Source organism: Heterodontus francisci, chromosome 31 (assembly GCF_036365525.1).
Source record: "Heterodontus francisci isolate sHetFra1 chromosome 31, sHetFra1.hap1, whole genome shotgun sequence".
NCBI lineage: Eukaryota > Metazoa > Chordata > Chondrichthyes > Heterodontiformes > Heterodontidae > Heterodontus > Heterodontus francisci.
Genome location: NC_090401.1, coordinates 7,909,628 through 7,928,318, shown reverse-complemented (window position 1 = coordinate 7,928,318; position 18,691 = coordinate 7,909,628). Strand labels below are relative to the sequence as shown.

The 18,691-nt window shown below is 45.4% G+C and overlaps 1 protein-coding gene across 2 annotated transcripts in view; it reads left to right on the top strand.

The window, feature by feature from the left end:
• Positions 1-18,691, top strand: part of LOC137347064 (nuclear GTPase SLIP-GC-like) — a 351,039-nt gene that overhangs the window by 100,942 nt on the left and 231,406 nt on the right. For both annotated transcript variants that reach the window (XM_068011077.1, XM_068011078.1), the window contains exon 8: positions 18,141-18,335. In XM_068011077.1, coding sequence (XP_067867178.1) covers positions 18,141-18,335 — 195 coding nt within the window. The remainder of the gene's footprint in view (positions 1-18,140; positions 18,336-18,691) is intronic.

Below are 18,691 nucleotides of genomic sequence, written 5' to 3'. Positions count from 1 at the left end.
TTGAATTGTGCCTTTCATATTGTCATGGAATGAGGTGATGATACTTAGTAGCTTTGGTGGGCATCCGATCGTTTCTAGTAGTCTGAAGAGACCACGTCTGCTGACGAGGTCAAAGGCTTTGGTGAGATCAATGAAAGCAATGTAGAGGGGCATCTGTTGTTCGCGGCATTTCTCCTGTATCTGACGAAGGGAGAACAGCATGTCAACGGTCGATCTCTCTACATGAAAGCCACACTGTGCCTCAGGGTAGACGCGCTTGGCCAGCTTCTGGAGCCTGTTTAGAGCGACTCGAGCAAAGACTTTCCCCACTATGCTGAGCAGGGAGATTCCACGGGAGTTGTTGCAGTCACCTCGGTTACCTTTGTTTTTATAGAGGGTGATGATATTGGCATCGCGCATGTCCTGAGGTACTGCTCCCTCGTCCCAGCACAGGCATAGCAGTTCATGTAGTGCTGAGAGTATGGCAGGCTTGGCACTCTTCATTATTTCAGGGGTAATGCTGTCCTTCCCAGGGGCTTTTCCACTGGCTATAGCCACTCCAGGCGCTGCTTCACAAACCACTGACCACCTCTAGGCGCTTACCAATTGTCTCTCGAGACAAGGAGGCCAAAGAAGAAGAGAGAATCAATGGCATCACTGAGTTCCGATTTGGTTGGCTGTATGTCCAGCTCATCCATGACTGGTAGAGGCTGGGCTGCATTGAGGGCAGTCTCAGTGACAACATTCTCCCTGGAGTACAGTTCTAGGTAGTGCTCAACCCAGCGGTCCATTTGTTTGCGTTGGTCAGTAATTATGTCCCCTGATTTAGATTTGAGGGGGGCGATCTTCTTGATGGTTGGCCCAAGAGCTCTCTTCATGCCATCATACATTCCTCTGATGTTTCCGGTGTCTGAGGCCAGCTGAATATGACTGCATAGGTGTTGCCAGTAGTCGTTTGCGCAGCACCTGACTGTTCTTTGTGCAGTACTTCTGGCTGCTTTAAGTGCTACGGATGTTAACTCGCTGGGGGCTTTCTTGTAGTTCAACAGTTCAATGCAATGCGAATTAGGGCCAGGGAATCGAACCTAATATGTTGGATCCCTGTCTTCTAAAGGCACTCCCTGCTGGCCACACAAGTTCACAGAACTGTCCTTTACCTAAAGTTACCTGTAGGACAGTCTGCTTTATCTGTTCTCATCAGTATGCTTATCTGGCTGTCTGCCACTGTCATCTCTTTAATAAAAACAAGAAATGCTGGAAATACTCAGCAGGTCTGGCAGCATCTGTGGAGAGAGAAGCAGAGTTAACGTTTCAGGTCAGTGACCCTTCTTCAGAACTTTAGATTTCCAGCATCCGCAGTATTTTGCTTTTATTTTACTGTCATCTCTTTGTCTGTCTGAGTTTATCAAATGTCAGGTTCTCTCTCTAATCTACCTCTCTATATTTGTCACTCTAATCTTTTTCTATTACCTCCCTCCTGTTTCTCTCTAATGCGTCTCCAGTGTGAACCTCTCTATCTCTGTCTCTTTCTAACCTCTCTCTCTAACCACACTGTTACTTTTTCTAATCTCTGTGGCTCCATTTTTCTATCTCTGTCTCTCGAATCTCTTGTTTTGTTGTGTGCCTCTTTCTGTCTGTGGCTGTCAAAGCTCTGTCTTTCTCTGTCTATGTTATGTTAAACCTTTCTGTGACTGGTTAGACTGCAGCTGATGTACTGTGTTCTATTCTGGACACCGCAGTTTAGGAAGATGTCAAGGTCTTGGAGAGGGTGCAGCAGAGATTTTCCAGAATGGTACCAGGGATGAGGGACGACAGTTATGCAGAAACACTGGAAAATTAGCAAAGCATATGTGATGTTGGGCTTCATAAATGGTACAAAAGCAAGGAAGTTATGCTTATCTTTTATAAAGCTCCAGTTCGGCCACAACTAGAATATTGCATCCAGTTCTGGTCACCACACTTTAGGAAGGATATGAGGGTGCAGAAGAGATTTACTAGAATGGTTCCAGGGATGGGGGATTTTAGAGACAAGGTTATGTTGGTGAAGCTGGGGTTTCTTCTCCTTGGAACAAAGGAGTTTGAGGGGAGATTTGATAGAGGTGTAAAAGATTTAAACAAGGTTTAGATAAGTTACACAAAGAAAAGCTGTTCCCATTAACTGATGGTACAAAGACCAGAAAGCACAGATTTGATGTTTTGGACAAGAGATGCAGAGGGAATGTGAGGAAGATTTTTTTCATGCAGCTTGTGTTAATGACCTGGAAGTCGCAACCTACGAAGGTGGTGGAAGCGGAGACAATTCATGATTTCAAAAGGAAATTGGATGGGCGCTTGATGGAAATAAACTTGCAGGGCTACAGAGATAGAGCGAGGGAGTGGGACTAATTGATTGCTCTACAGAGAGCTAGCATGAACTCAATGGGCCAAATGGCCTCTTCTGTTCGATAATGACTCTGTGAGGCTAGTTTTACAGACTCCAGACCTCGGAGCTCGTGCCGGGGCGGGGAGGGGGTGGGGGGTGCGTGGGCATAAATTGCCACCGGCAGAGGCCCAACATGGGCCTCAATGCTGGGAAGGCCCGGCCCGATGCTGCCGGCGGTGCCTTGCGGCGGCCCCTCTGCCGCTCGGCGACAAGAACCAAACTTAAATATGTAGATTATGCAAATACATTAATTAAGTACCTTCACGCTCCTGCCGTCCATCCCTGTGTGATATTCATGCCGGTGGCCGGCACTCCCACATCTTTGGATCCCCATCCGGGGATCCAAGGTGGAACACTGGGGAGGGGGCAGCAGGTAAGGTTTTCAGTACGGGGTAGGGGAGCAGGGTCAAATTCATAGGAACATAGGAAGATCGGAATAGGAGTAGGCCATTCAGTCCTCGACTCATTGATGGTCAGAAGGGGTAAAGTGTGAACTTTGGCGGGGAAGGATAGGTGCACAAGAGAAGTGTTTTTGAGGGGAGAGGGCAGGTAATTAATTTTGGGGAGGGGTGGGAGAGGGGCAAGATGAACTTATGTAATGTTTTCAAATCAATTTTACATCAATGCTTCTTTAAATATTGAAATTGAAATGTAGGGCTCGAAGGCCTTTAAAAATGGCATCATAGAGTCATAGAGTCGTACAGCACAGAAACAGGCCCTTCGGCCCATCGATTCTGTGCCAGCCATCAAACACCTACCTATTCGAATCCCATTTTCCAGTAATTGGTCCGTAGCCTTGTATGCTATGGCGTTTAAAGTGCTTATCTAAATACATCTTAAATGGTGTGATGGTTCCTGCCTCTACCACCTCTTCAGGCAGTGCGTTCCAGATTCCAACCACCCTCTGGGTGAAAAAAGTTTTTCCTCCAATTCACTCTAAACCTCCTGCCCCTTACCTGAAATATATGCCCTCTGATTATTGACCCCTCCGCTAAGGAAAAAAGTCTATTCCTATCTAATCTATCAATGCCCCTCATAATTTTGTACACCTCAATCATGTCCCCCTTCACCCTTCTCTCCTCTAAGGAAAACAATCCTAGCCTTTTCAGTCTCTCTTCATAGCTGAAATGCTCCAACCCAGGCAACATCCTGGTGAATCTCCTCTGCACCCTCTCCAGTGCAGTCACATCCTTCCTATAGTGTGGTGCCCAGAACTGTACGCAGTACTCCAGCTGTGGCCTAACTAGCATTTTATACAGCTCCATCATAACCTCCCTGCTCTGATACACTATGCTTCGGCTAATAAAGGCAAGTATCCCATATGCCTTCCTAACCACCTTATCTACCTGTGCTGCTGCCTTCAGTGATCTATGGACAAGTACACCAAGGTCCCTCTGACCTTCTGTACTTCCTAGGGTCCTACCATCCATTGTATATTCCCTTGCTTCTGTGAAAGAGACTCCAGGATATTGCCTCCCTGGTGCCAGGATGTCTCTGAATGGATAGGGGGCATTCTGAAGGGGGAGGGTGAACAGCCAGAGGTTGTGGTACACATCGGTACCAACGACATAGGCAGGAGGAGTGAAGAGGTCCTGCAGGGGGAGTTTAGGGAGTTAGGTAGAAAGTTAAAAGACAGGACCTCCAGGGTTGTAATCTCGAGATTACTCCCTGTGCCACGTGCCAGTGAGGCTAGAAATAGGAAGATAGTGCAGCTAAACATGTGGCTGAACAGCTGGTGTAGGAGGGAGGCTTTCAGATATCTGGATCATTGGGATCTCTTCAGGGACAGGTGAAACCTGTACAAGAAGGACGGGTTGCATCTAAACTGGAGTGGCACAAATATCCTGGCTGCGAGGTTTGCTAGCGTCACTCGGGAGGGTTTAAACTAGTGTGGCAGGGGGGTGGGAACCAGAGCAGTAGGACAGCGAGTGAAATAAATGAGGGGGAACTAGTAAATAAGGCCAGTAAGACTAAGAGGAAGAGCAGACAGGGAGATGTTGCTGAGCACAGCGGGACTGGTGGTCTGAAGTGCATTTGTTTCAATTCGAGAAGTATAACAGGTAAGGCAGATGAACTTAGAGCTTGGATTAGTACATGGAACTATGATGTTGTTGCTATTACAGAGACTTGGTTGAGGGAAGGACAGGATTGGCAGCTAAATGTTCCGGGATTTAGAAGCTTCAGGCGGGATAGAGGGGGATGTAAAAGGGGTGGGGGAGTTGCATTACTGGTTAAGCAGAATATCACAGCTGTACTGCGGGAGGACACCTCAGAGGGGTCATGCAGCGAGGCAATATGGGTGGAGCTCAGGAATAGGAAGGGTGCAGTCACGATGTTGGGGGTTTACTACAGGCCTCCCAACAGCCAGCGGGAGGCAGAGGAGCAGATATGTAGACAGATTTTGGAAAGATGTAAAGGTAAGAGGGTTGTAATGGTGGGTGATTTTAACTTCCCCTGTATTGACTGGGACTCACTTAGTGCTAGGGGCTTGGATGGGGCAGAATTTGCAAGGAGCATCGAGGAGGGCTTCTTGAAACAATATGTAGATAGTCCAACTCGGGAAGGGGCTGTAATGGACCTGGTATTGGGGAATGAGCCCGGCCAGGTGGTCGAAGTTTCAGTAGGGGTGCATTTCGGGAACAGTGACCATAATTCCGTAAGTTTTAAGGTACTTGTGGATAAGGATAAGAGTAGTCCTCGGGTGAAGGTGCTAAATTGGGGAAAGGCTAATTATAACAATATTAGGCAGGAACTGAAGAATTTAGATTGGGGACGGCTGTTTGAGGGTAAATCAACATCTGACATGTGGGAGTCTTTCAAACGTCAGTTGATTGGAACCTAGGACCAGCATGTTCCTGTGAGGAAAAACAATAAGTTTGGCAAGTTTCGGGAAGCTTGGATAACGCGGGATATTGTGAGCCTCGTCAGAAAGAAAAAGGGAGCATTCGTAAGGGCTGGAAGGCTAGGAACAGACGAAGCCCTTGAGGAATATAAAGACAGTAGGAAGGAACTTAAGCAAGGAGTTAGGAGGGCTAAAAGGGGTCATGAAAAGTCATTGGCAAACAGGATTAAGGAAAATCCCAAGGCTTTTTATCCGTATATAAAGAGCAAGAGGGTAACTCGGGAAAGGGTTGGCCCACTCAAGGACAGAGATGGGAATCTATGTGTGGAGCCAGAGGAAATGGGTGAGGTACTAAATGAGTACTTTGCATCAGTATTCACCAAAGAGAAGGACTTGGTGGATGATGAGCCCAGGGAAGGGAGTTTCGATAGTCTCGGTCATGTCGTTATCAAAAAGGAGGAGGTGTTGGGCGTCTTGAAAAACATTAAGGTAGATAATCCCCAGGGCCTGATGTGATCTACCCCAGAAGAGTGAGGGAGGCAAGGGAGGAAATTGCTGGGGCCTTGACAGAAATCTTTGTATCCTCATTTGCTACAGGTGAGGTCCCAGAGGACTGGAGAATAGCCAATGTTGTTCCTTTGTTTAAGAAGGGTAGCAAGGATAATCCAGGAAATTATAGGCCGGTGAGCCTTACATCAGTGGTAGGGAAATTATGAGAGAGGATTCTTAGGGACAGGATTTACTCCCATTTGGAAACAAATGAACTTATTAGCGAGAGACAGCATGGTTTTGTGAAGGGGAGGTCGTGTCTCACTAACTTGATTGAGTTTTTTGAGGAAGTTACGAAGATGATTGATGAAGGAAGGGCAGTTGATGTTGTCTATATGGACTTCAGTAAAGCCTTTGACAAGGTCCCTCATGGCAGACTGGTACAAAAGGTGAAGTCACACGGGATCAGAGGTGAGCTGGCAAGATGGATACAGAACTGGCTCGGTCTTCGAAGACAGAGGGTAGCAGTGGAAGGGTGGTTTTCTGAATGGAGGGCTGTGACTAGTGGTGTTCCGCAGGGATCAGCGCTGGGACCTTTGCTGTTTGTAGTATATATAAATGATTTGGAGGAAAATGTAGCTGGTCTGATTAGTAAGTTTGCAGACGACACAAAGGTTGGTGGAGTTGTGGATAATGATGAGGATTGTCAGAGGATACAGCAGGATATAGATCGATTGGAGACTTGGGCGGAGAAATGGTAGATGGAGTTTAATCTGGACAAATGTGAGGTAATGCATTTTGGAAGATCTAATGCAGTTGAGAAGTATACAGTAAATGGCAGAACCCTGAGGAGTATTGACAGGCAGAGAGATCTGGGCGTAGAGGTCCACAGGTCACTGAAAGTGGCAACGCAGGTGGATAAGGTAGTCAAGAAGGCATACGGCATGCTTGCCTTCATCGGTCGGGAGTATAAAAATTGGCAAGTCATGCTGCAGCTGTACAGAACTTTAGTTAGGCCACACTTAGAATATTGCGTGCAAATCTGGTCGCCACACTACCAGAAGGACGTAGAGGCTTTAGAGAGGGTACAGAAGAGGTTTACCAGGATGTTGCCTGGTCTGGAGGGCATTAGCTGTGAGAAGTGGTTGGATAAACTCAGATTGTTTTCAGTGGAACGGTGGAGGTGGAGGGGCGACATGATAGAGGTTTACAAAGTTATAAGCGGCATGGACAGAGTGGATAGTCAGAAGCTTTTTCCCAGGGTGGAAGAGTCAGTTACTAGGGGACATAGGGTTAAGGTGCGAGGGGCAAAGTTTAGAGGGGATGTGCAAGGCAAGTTCTTTACACAGAGGGTGGTGAGTGCCTGGAACTTGCTGCCGGGGAAGGTGGTGGAAGCAGATACGATAGCGACGTTTCAGAGGCATCTTGACAAATATATCAATAGAATGGGAATAGAGGGATATGGTCCCCGGAAGTGCAGAAGGTTTTAGTTTAGGCGGGCATCAAGTTCGGCGCAGGCTTGGAGGGCCGAATGGCCTGTTCCTGTGCTGTACTGTTCTTTGTTCTTTGATATTGAGGAAGTTGAAATCCCCTGCTATTATTACCCTATTATTTTTACGCCTCTCTGAGATTTGCCTTCATATCTGCTCCTCTATCTCTCCCTGACTGTTTGGAGGCCTGTCGTACATGCCCAGCCAAGTGATTGCACCCTTTTTGTTTTTAAGTTCTACCCATGTGGCCTCATTTGAAGAACCTTCTCAGATATCATCCCTACTTACTGCAATAATTGACTCCTTGATCAACAGTGCATACCAGCTGCTCTTTTATCCCCTCCTCTATCATGCCTGAAGATTCTATACCCTGGAATATTGAGTTGCCAGTCATGCCCCTCCCTCAACCATGTCTCTATGATAGCAATAATATCATAATCCCGTGTGCTAATCAATGCCCTCAATTCATCTGCCTTACTAGTAAGACTCCTTGCATTAAAATAGATGGGAACTCCCCTACCTGCAAGTTCCCCTCCAAGTCACACACCATCCTGACTTGGAACTATATCGCCGTTCCTTCACTGTCGCTGGGTCAAAATCCTGGAACTCCCTTCCTAACAGCACTTTGGGTGTACCTACCCCACATGGACTGCAGCAGTTCAAGAAGGCAGCTCACCACCACCTTCTCAATGGCAATTAGGGATGGGCAGTAAATGCTGGCCTGGCCAGCGACGCCCACATCCCATGAATGAATAAAATTTAAAAAAAAGATGCAATCCAGCCTTGCATTTTTGACTTGTGCCTTAACAGGTCTATATTTGCTCTGCCTTCCAGACTCTCTCAGTTTCTCTTCTATAATTGACTGTGCATCACCCCTTACTGTACCTCTCTGTATCTGTATCCCATCCCCCTGCGCAAAGGCTGCTGACGTTATTACCAGGGACGGACAGTTGCCCCGCATTACGTCATCGGGATGGGCTATTTAAATGAGCCACCGCATTTAATATCGTGGTGGCTCCGCGACGTGAGGCCCGCACAGGCCGTCTGCCATTGTTTACGTCCACTGGCAATTACAGCGGCAGAAGTATAAATTTCAGCCCGATGACTCTAAACTGGGATTATTCTCCTGAGCGCAGAGAAGGTTAACAGGAGATTTAATAGAGACCTTCAAAATCTTGAGGGATGAGGGGTTTTGATAAAGTAAATATGGAGAGACTGTTACAATTGACAGGAGGATTGGTAACAACAGGACACAAATTTAAGATAATTTGCAAAAGAGCCAAGGGGAAATGAGGAGGAAATCTTTTATGCAGTGAGTTGTTATGATCTGGTTATAATCTCCCCCATCTCAGTGCCTGAGACGAGCTCCTGCTTCCCACTTGAGAGTTGGGAGAGTCCATGATTGGGGGATTTGAGGGACTGGGCAGAGGTAGGGGATCAGGGTTGGGGGGAAGATGGGCTTTGGGGCCAGAGGGAGGATGGGGATTGGGGCTATGGGGGGATGAATAGAAGAATATAGAAATAGGAACTTGAGAACGACAATTCGCCCTTCAAGCCTGCACCGCCATTGAACAAGATCATGGCTGACCTTCTGCCTAAACTCCATGTTCCCACACCATCCACATATCCCTTAATTCCCTTAGTACTCAAAAATCTGTTGACCTTTGTCTTCAATATACCCAACAACTAAGTATCCACAGCCCTCTACGATGGAGAATTCCAAAGATTCACAGCCATTTCAGTGAAGAAATTATTCTTAATCTCAGTCCTGAATGACAACCCCTTATTCTGAGACTGTGCCTCTGTGATCTAGGGTCCCCAGACAGAAGATTTTGATAATCGCAGGAGCTGTAATACCTGCCCATTTACCCCCTCTCTCCTCACTATCCCAGGTCCCAAACACTCCTTTCAGATGAAGCAGTGATTTACTTGTACTTCTTTCAATGTAGTATAATGTATTTGCTGCTCACAATGTGATCTCCTCTACATCAAGCAGCACTTGCTTCGCAATAACCTGCTCAGTGATGCTCAGTTTGGGTTCCGCCAGGACCACTCAGCTCCTGACCTCATTACAGCCTTGGTTCAAACATGGACAAAAGAGCTGAACTCAAGAGGTGAGGTGAGAGTGACTGCCCTTGACATCAAGGCAGCATTTGACCGAGTATGGCATCAAGGAGCCCTAGCAAAACTGAGGTCATTGGGAATCAGGGGGAAAACCCTCCGCTGGCTGAAGTCATACCTAGCACAAAGGAAGATGGTTGTGGTTGTTGGAGGTCAATCATCTGAGCTCCAGGACATCACTGCAGGAGTTCCTCAGGGTAGTGTCCTAGGCCCAACCATAGTCAGCCGCTTCATCAATGACCTTCCTTCAATCATAAGGTCAGATGTACGATGTTCGCTGATGATTGCACAATGTTCAGCACCATTCGTGGCTCCTCAGATACTGAAGCAGTCCGTGTAGAAATGCAGCAAGACCTGGATAATATCCAGGGTTGGGCTGAGAAGTGGCAAGTAACATTTGCGCCACACAAGTGCCAGGCAATGACCATCTCCAACAAGAGAGAATCTAACCATCTCCCCTTGACATTCAACGGCATTACCATCGTTGAATCCCCCACTATCAACATCCTAGGGGCTACCATTGACCAGAAACTGAACTGGAGTAGCCATATAAATACCGTGGCTACAAGAGCAGGTCAGAGGCTAGGAATCCTGAGGCGAGTAACTCACCTCCTGACTCCCCAAAGCCTGCTCACCATCTACAAGGCACAAGTCAGAAGTGTGATGGAATACTCTCCACTGGCCTGGATGGGTGCAGCTCCAACAACACTCAAGAAGATCGACACCATCCAGGACAAAGCAGCCCGCTTGATTGGCACCCCATTTACCACCTTCAACATTCACTCCCTTCACCACCGACGCACAGTGGCAGCAGTGTGTACCATCTACAAGATGCACTGCAGCAATGCACCAAGACTCCTTAGACAGCACCTTCCAAACCCGCGACCTCTACCAACTAGAAGGACAAGGGCAGCACTTACATGGGAACACCACCACCTGCAAGTCCCTCCAAGTCACACACCATCCTGACTTGGAACTATATCGCCGTTCCTTCACTGTCGCTGGGTCAAAATCCTGGAACTCCCTTCCTAACAGCACTGTGGGCATACCTACCCCACATGGACTGCAGCGGTTCAAGAAGGCAGTTCACCACCATCTTCTCAAGGGCAATTAGGGATGGGCAATAAATGCTGGCCTGGCCAGTGACGCCCACATCCCATGAATGAATAAAAAAAAAACATTGTGGAGACCAAACGCAGACTGGGTGACCGCTGTGCGGAACACCTCCACTCAGTCTGAAAGCATGACCCCGAGCTTCCGGTTGCTTGCCATTTCAACACTCCCTCCTGCTCTCATGCTCACATCTCTGTCCTGGGATTGCTGCAGTGTTCCAGTGAACATCAATGCAAGCTCGAGGAACAGCATCTCATTTACCGATTCGGCACACTACAGCCTGCCTGACTGAACATTGAGTTCAATAATTTCAGAGCATGACGGGCCCCCCATTTTACTTTTATTTTTAGTTTTTTGTTCTTTTTTATTTTTTTATTTTCTTTTGTGTTTATTTTATTTTATTTTATCCTAGTTTGTTCAGTTTGCCTACTTACTTTTTTCATGTTTGTACTTGCGGCTGTTCAATTTTCAGTCCGTTAACACCCTATCTGTACTAATGCTTTGTCTTTCAACACACTATTAACATATTGTTTGCCTTTGCTCCATGACCTTCTGGTCAGTTATTCTCTGTGACCTTGTACTATCTACACCTTCTCCTTTGTTATCTTTTGCCCCACCTCCACTTTACTTGCTTAAAACCTTTCACATTTCTAATATCTGCTAGTTCTGAAGAAGGGTCACTCTCCTGAAACGTTAACTCTGCTTCTCTTTCCACAGATGCTGCCAGACCTGTTGAGCACTTCCAGCATTTCTTGTTTTTATTTCAGATTTCCAGCATCCGTAGTATTTTGCTTTCATCATATCTTTTCATGTAGTTTCCCAATCTACCTTAGCCAACTTGCGCCTGTTACGACTATGTGCTGTGACATGGGTGGTTCCCACTGTTCAACTTCCCTCCTGACCGCAGCAGGTGTATTTAAATTAGAGTTTCGCCCCTTGGCGTTTTATTTTTCAAATAGACAGTGTTACGACCGACCGCTCCAGTCAAAGCCCCCAATCAAAATATATGATTCTGATTGTGGTGGGAGAAACGCACTGATAATTCAATCCCATCCCTCCACAGATCGCCTAACATATAATTTTAAACTTTACAAACTAAAGAAAGACCCAGCCAAATTGTACCATCTATTAACTCTTGAATGAGGCTAACCAAACCAGGTGTCTTTAAATAAACAAATTAACTGTTTAATTAGAAAAACTAAATTCTTAAACACAATGAAAATATAACAACATTTAAAATAGAAAAAAATAGAGTCCTTGCTGATTTACAGTCCAATGTTGCTTGAAGTCCTCACAGCCATCCAATGGGGAAGAAAGTAGAACAGCCCGTAGTCTAATTCCAACAGTAAGTGATGCTTTCCTTCTCCAGCAAATTTCAACAATTAATGACTTGCAAACGCTTTTTCAATGAATCAGTTTGGCTTTAGAATTTTTGAGGGATAAAAGGTTGTCACAGTCTAACTTCCCTTCCTTCAGATTAAATTACCAGAGATCTCTGTTTTGGCTTGACTTTTTCAGAATTTTGAGAGATAATATTAATTCAACAGACAAAATTCTCTTCCTTCAGTTTAAATGACTGAGAGCTCTTTTTCAGATGCTATCACCAGCTGTCCATCTGTCTGTCTTCTCTTAGAACTGACTGTCTTCAACTGAAAAGCCAGTTCAAAATTGAATTGTAACAAATGTATCGCATGATACTCAGTTCAAGTGGCTGTATCCAAGGTAACGAGAATGCCCCCTTTGAATTGCAGTCTCCAAATGGTTGTATCCAACGGCAACCAAAAATGCATTTTCTCTTTAACTCCTGCAGTTTGCTGGTTCTTAAAGCAGTACGGCTCCTTTTCCAGCCTTAAAGACAAACTGCATATTCCCTGGAGAAAAAAACTACAGGAACCTGACAACAGTGGCAGATTTTCTTGTAGGTTTTAAAAACAAAAAGTCAGTTGTTTATTGATCAATATGCCTTTTCGCAAAATTATCGCAACCGCATCCACTCATGCATTCGCCTGCACACACACACTCACACACAAGAGTCAGATAGAGAAGGGAGAAAGGAAAGTGACTTTGAGTGGGGTTGAAGGTTACGCTAAACCTGTTGAATTCTCTTGGAAATCAAGTTCTTGATGGATGCAGGCCTGAGATGAGTGTAGATTTCTCTATTGATTGAAGGTTCAATTGATGACAGTGGGTTACTTCTAGCTCTCGCTACTGTATAAGGTAGATGTCGGATTCTGCAGCAGGGCAAGTCAGCTTTTTCTGACTTGGCCAGAACACAAGCTGTTAGTGTGCTGCTTCACCCTCTCTCTCTCTGGCTGCCTTTTATTTAAGGTAAAGTTGTTGCAGCTCACCTCCTGTTCGGAGACACTCTGGTCTCTCCCCATGGTGATTACACAATAGCCCAGGGCACCTCCTTTATTTCAGAAGGAGACATTCAATTCTGGAATGTTTTAGGATAGCTTTTAAGATTTTTTAAATATTTGTTAGACAGTTTGCACACACAAAAGGCCAATCCCTTTTTCTTCAGTAGCCATTTTGGACCATTGTTCATTTAAAAAAATAAAGGTTCATTTTTTAAAGACAAAGTCCATTTTTTCATAGAGTTAGTCCATGATTGTTGTATCATGGCACTTCCGGTATGCCTGACACACCTCATACTTACCTAGTTTGCTTTGTTTAAATTTAAGACCCCAGTTTTTTATTTAACTAAATCACTTTCAAACTCAATATAAAATGCCATTATATTATGGTCTCTCTTCCCTCTTCCTTTTTACTGCAAGGTGATGAATTAAGCATGGACAGAGTGGATAGTCAGAAGCTTTTTCCCAGGGTGGAAGAGTCAGTTACTAGGGGACATAGGTTTAAGGTGAGAGGTGCAAAGTTTAGAGGGGATGTGCGAGGCAAGTTCTTTACACAGAGGGTGGTGAGTGCCTGGAACTTGTTACCGGGGGAGGTGGTGGAAGCAGGTACGATAACGACGTTTAAGAGGCATCTTGACAAATACATGAATAGGATGGGAATAGAGGGATACGGACCCCGGAAGTGCAGAAGGTTTTAGTTTAGGCAGGCATCAAGATCGGCGCAGGCTTGGAGGGCCGAATGGCCTGTTCCTGTGCTGTACTGTCCTTTGTTCTTTGTTCTAATCATTTCTCATTCCAAAATGCTGTATCCAAAATAGTCCATTCTCTAGTTGCTTCCTTGAAATACTGAGCTGGAAAACTATCCTGTAAACACTACATGAACTTGTCCTCCACACTTTTACTGCAAATTTGGTTTGTCCAGTGTATTTGAAGATTAAACACCCCCATGAATATGTATTGCCCTTATTTCATTCTCTTCTGATTTCCTGATTTATACACTACAACTACTGCCAGGGGGACCTATAAACAACTCCCACCACTGTTTTCTGCCCTTGCTGTTTTTTAGCTCTTCCTTTTTGCATAATTATAGAAGCTTTTACAATCTGTTTTTATGTGTCTTGTTTCTTCACTTATTCTATTTTTTCTTTCTTTATCAAATGCTTGATCATCCTTTAATAAATTCCAAAATCCTCCCAATCCTCAGGATTCTTTTTGAGAATAGTTAGCTCATCACCACATCAAACTGTCCACTGTCTCAGTGGCTGTGTCTGTGCTTTTTCAAACTGGTGCAAACTCATCTTGTTGAAAGCACAATCCTTTCAACATAACTCAATCTCAAATTCTTTCTGTGAAATGAAAGTATTGCATTACCATTGGGCCATAGCCTCAACCCATGCTCGAAGTTATATTTCACACTTCCAGTAGTCACACTCCTTTCACAACGTTCTCACTCCACCACTGCTCTAAGCTCGACATTTCAGCACTTTTGGTTTCTCCCCCGACAACAAAAGTGAGAAACCTTTGAGCATGCCTGCAACCCAGTCCATGTCCTACTGCACTGTGTTACTCCTTGTCCTAGTGAGAGAGAGGAACTGAAGGAAATCAGTATTTGTAGAGAAATTGTGTTGGAGAAATTGATGAGATTGGAGGCCGATATATCCCCAGGGCCTGATAATCTACATCCCAGAGTACTTAAGGAAGTGGCCCTAGAAATAGTGGATGTATTGGTGGTCATCTTCCAAGATTCTATAGACTCTGGAACAGTTCCTACAGATTGGAGGAGAGCTAATGTAACCCTATTATTTAAAAAGGGAGGTAGAGAGTAAACAGGGAATTATAGACCAGTCAGCCTGACGTCTGTAGTGGGGAAAATTCTAGAGTCCATTATCAAAGATTTTATAGCAGAGCACTTAGAGAACAGTGGTAGAATCGGGCAGAGTCAGCATGGATTTACGAAAGGGAAATCATGCTTGACAAATCTACTAGAATTCTTCGAGGATGTAACTAGTAGAGTTGATGAGGGGGAGCCAGTGGATGTGGTTTATTTGGACTTTCAGAAGGCTTTCGACACAGTCCCACATAAGAGATTAGCATGTAAAATTAAAGCGCATGGGATTGGGGATAGTGTAATTGGTTGGCAGACAGGAAACAAAGAGTAGGGATAAATGGGTCTTTTTCCGAATGGCAGGCAGTGACTAGTGGGGTACCGCAGGGATCGGTGCTAGGACCCCAGCTATTCACAATATCGATTAATGATTTAGATGAGGGAACTAAATGTAATATCTCCAAATTTGCAGATGACACAAAACTGGGTAGGAGGTTGAATTGTGAGGAGGATGCAGAGAGGCTTCAGGGTGATTTGGACAAGTTGAGTGAGTGGGCTAATGCATGGCAGATGCAGTATAATGTGGATAAATGTGAGGTTATCCACTTTGGTAGCAAAAACAGGAAGGCAGCTTATTATCTGAATGGCTATAAACAGAGAGAGGGGAATATGCAGTGAGACCTGGGTGTTCTCGTACACCAATCACTGAAGGTAAGCATGCAGGTGCAATAGGTGGTAAAAAAAGGCAAATGGTATGTTGGCTTTCATAGCGAGGGGATTCGAGTACAGGAGCAGGGATGTCTTGCTGAAATTATACAGGGCCTTGGTGAGGCCACACCTGGAATATTGTGCGCAGTTTTGGTCTCATTTTTTTTTTTAGATTTATATTTAGAGATACAGCACTGAAACAGGCCCTTCGGCCCACCGAGTCTGTGCTGACCATTAACCACCCATTTATACTAATCCTACACTAATCCCATATTCCTGCCACATCCTCACCTGTCCCTATATTCCCCTACCACCTACCTATACTAGGGGCAATTTATAATGGCCAATTTACCTATCAACCTGCAAGTCTTTTGGCTGTGGGAGGAAACCGGAGCACCCGGAGGAAACCCACGCAAACACAGGGAGAACTTGCAAACTCCACACAGGCAGTACCCAGAATTGAACCCGGGTCGTTGGAGCTGTGAGGCTGTGGTGCTAACCACTGCGCCACTGTGCCATCCTGAGGAAGGATGTTCTTGCTGTAGAGGGAGTGCAGTGAAGGTTTACCAGACTGATTCCTGGGATGTTGGGACTGACGTATGAGGAGAGATCGAGTCGGTTAGGATTATAGTCGCTGGAGTTCAGAAGAGTGAGGGGGCATCTCATCGAAACCTACAAAATTCTAACAGGACTTGACAGGGTAGATGCAGGAAGGATGTTCCCGATGGTGGGGGAGTCCAGAACCAGCGTCATAGTCGAAGGATACGGGGTAAATCTTTCAGGACTGAAATGAGGAGAAATTTCTTCACTCAGAGAATGGTGAGCCGGTGGAATTTGCTATCACAGAAAGCAGTTGAGGCAAAAACATTGTATGTTTTCAAGAAGGAGTTAGATATAGCTCTCGGGTCTAAAGGGATCAAAGGGTATGGGGCAAAAGAGGGAACAGGTTACTGAGTTGGATGATCAGCCATGATCATAATGAATGGCGGAGCAAGCTCGAAGGGCCGAATGGCCTACTCCTGCTCCTATTTTCTATGTTTCTATGTCTTCATGCTTCATCAGGTTTATATTCACAATCATTTTTGAGCTGATAGCTTTTGTTAATTGTGATTATTGCCCTGTTCTCTGACCCCTGAGTGTGTGCAGGGGACCACTGGGGAGAAACTAACTAAAAGTACACAGCTTACCAGCTCAGAATGCTGGTATTCCTCTCCACTCAGTAGGGAACTGGCTGGCGGGGATAGCTACAGCCAAGTGAGAAGAATCCCAGCCCAGACATTCTCGTAGGTCCCACCAATTAGTCCAGCTGGCTGGTAAGTCATCAGCAATGCCATACCTGGCTCAGATATTGGATCAACTCGCTGCTCATCTTCCACTGCCAATCAAAGTCAAATACATCCAAGGACACCCAATTTACACCTCCCCCTTCTGGGAGGATAGTCACTACTCGGTCATTTCACACTTGACAGATATGGATATGAGACCTCACTGTGCAGATGTGAATAGCAAGCTGCACTCCCTGTGAAATGTGCGAGTGTAGATTCCCCATTCACCTGACCACAGTGTAGAACAAACACCATATCCCAGTGAATACTATCCCAGTGCAGGGCACAAGGTTTCAGAAGCAACTGCTTGCCTATCAAGAGAAGAATGAACACCAGATCTATGAGCCTGTGTTCACATGTCCATCCTCCAGTGAACACCTTCCTGCACCTGTCCCCTCAATGCTCAGAGCTGCCTTGTTTGTTCCTCGTGGTTTCCTTTGTTAGGAAAGGTTCAAGAAGGTTATACCACCTCAAGAATTCTATCAGGGCACAGGTTGGTTGCAGTTGATGAAAAGGATACTTGTGTATCCCCATCTCCCTTAATTCCTAAAGTGTTCATAGAATTCCCATCCATCATTATCTCTGCTTGCAATTCAAAAACATGATAGTTGCTCAATGCTGCAGGGCTGTATTATTTTCCCATAATTTGAGAAATGTCAGGGAGAATTTTAACCCCAAAATATGAGTGGGTTTGGATCTGTTGGGGTGATTAAATGTGTTAAAAGTCTGAATCCAATACCAGCCCATCTTCAGCCCACCCACATAAAATAAAAGCAAGATACTGCGGATGCTGTAAATCTGAAATAAAAACAAGAAATGCTGGAACCACTCAGCAGGTCTGGCAGCATCTGTGGAAAGAGAAGCAGAGTTAACGTTTCCGAAGAAGGGTCACTTACCCGAAACGTTAACTCTGCTTCTCTTTCCACAGATGCTGCCAGACCTGCTGAGTGATTCCAGCATTTCTTGTTTTTATTTCAGCCCACCCACATCTGGTTTTAAAGGAGGCAGGACGGTGGGGGATGGGGTGTGACCAACCCACTCCAAGGTCCCAGGTTGACACTTCAAATATTATAATGAGGCTGCATGTGTGCCAACCTGGTAAATCCCCCACCATCTCCCCTACAGGGTCTCTGGCCTCCTCCACCCCTTCTGGATCCCGGGACCAGCCCCACCATACCCCTCCTGCTGCTGTAATTGGATCACACCCCACACCTAACAGTCCTTGGTCGTGTGGTCACCACTAGAGCGCTCACTGCCTGACTGGAAGCCAAACCTGTCAACCAGACTGGTCTCCGGTGGGGAATCTGCCAATGATGTCACACCTACACTGTGGGCTTAAAATCCTAACTTCTGGGTTCCCCACGCACTACTTGACCAACTCCCCAACTCACGTGCACTTCCAGCAGATCAATAAGTTAAAATTGTCAGACCCTGTCATTTCATTCTTTGATTGTTTTGTTCTTCATTAGGCACAAGCACTGTCCAGCAAGTTAGACCCTTATATTCGGAGCAAGACCCGTCAAACAGACAAAATCTACTGGCCGCTGGTGAAATCGGTCTCAGTTTACATCCCCAGGTCTCAAGTACTGCCGGAAGGAGTAGTACTTATCGACTTTCCAGGATCAGGAGACTCCAACAAAACAAGGGATGAAATGTGGAAAGAGGTAAGCTGACTTGACATCTAGTATCACTGAGTGTGTCACTGACAAGTTGAACACAACTTGTTACAGCCAGGTGAGGAGACGGTCTCAGGCTCCCCTCTTGTCCCTTGCTCTTATTTGACTGCCACAGGGTTTATCGTGGCTGTGTTTACCACCTCTGTGAGTGTTTTCCCTTTTTCCTTTACTGTGATCATGAAAGAACCAATCATATAGGTTTTCTTGAGTTTAGACAAGAAAGAGGTAAGTTTATTATACTTGACACTCGAACCCAATTTAAAAATACTAAAAATACGCTACACATTCATTCACACATTCACATGAAAATCAAACACACACAAATAGAAATACAGGAGGAAAAA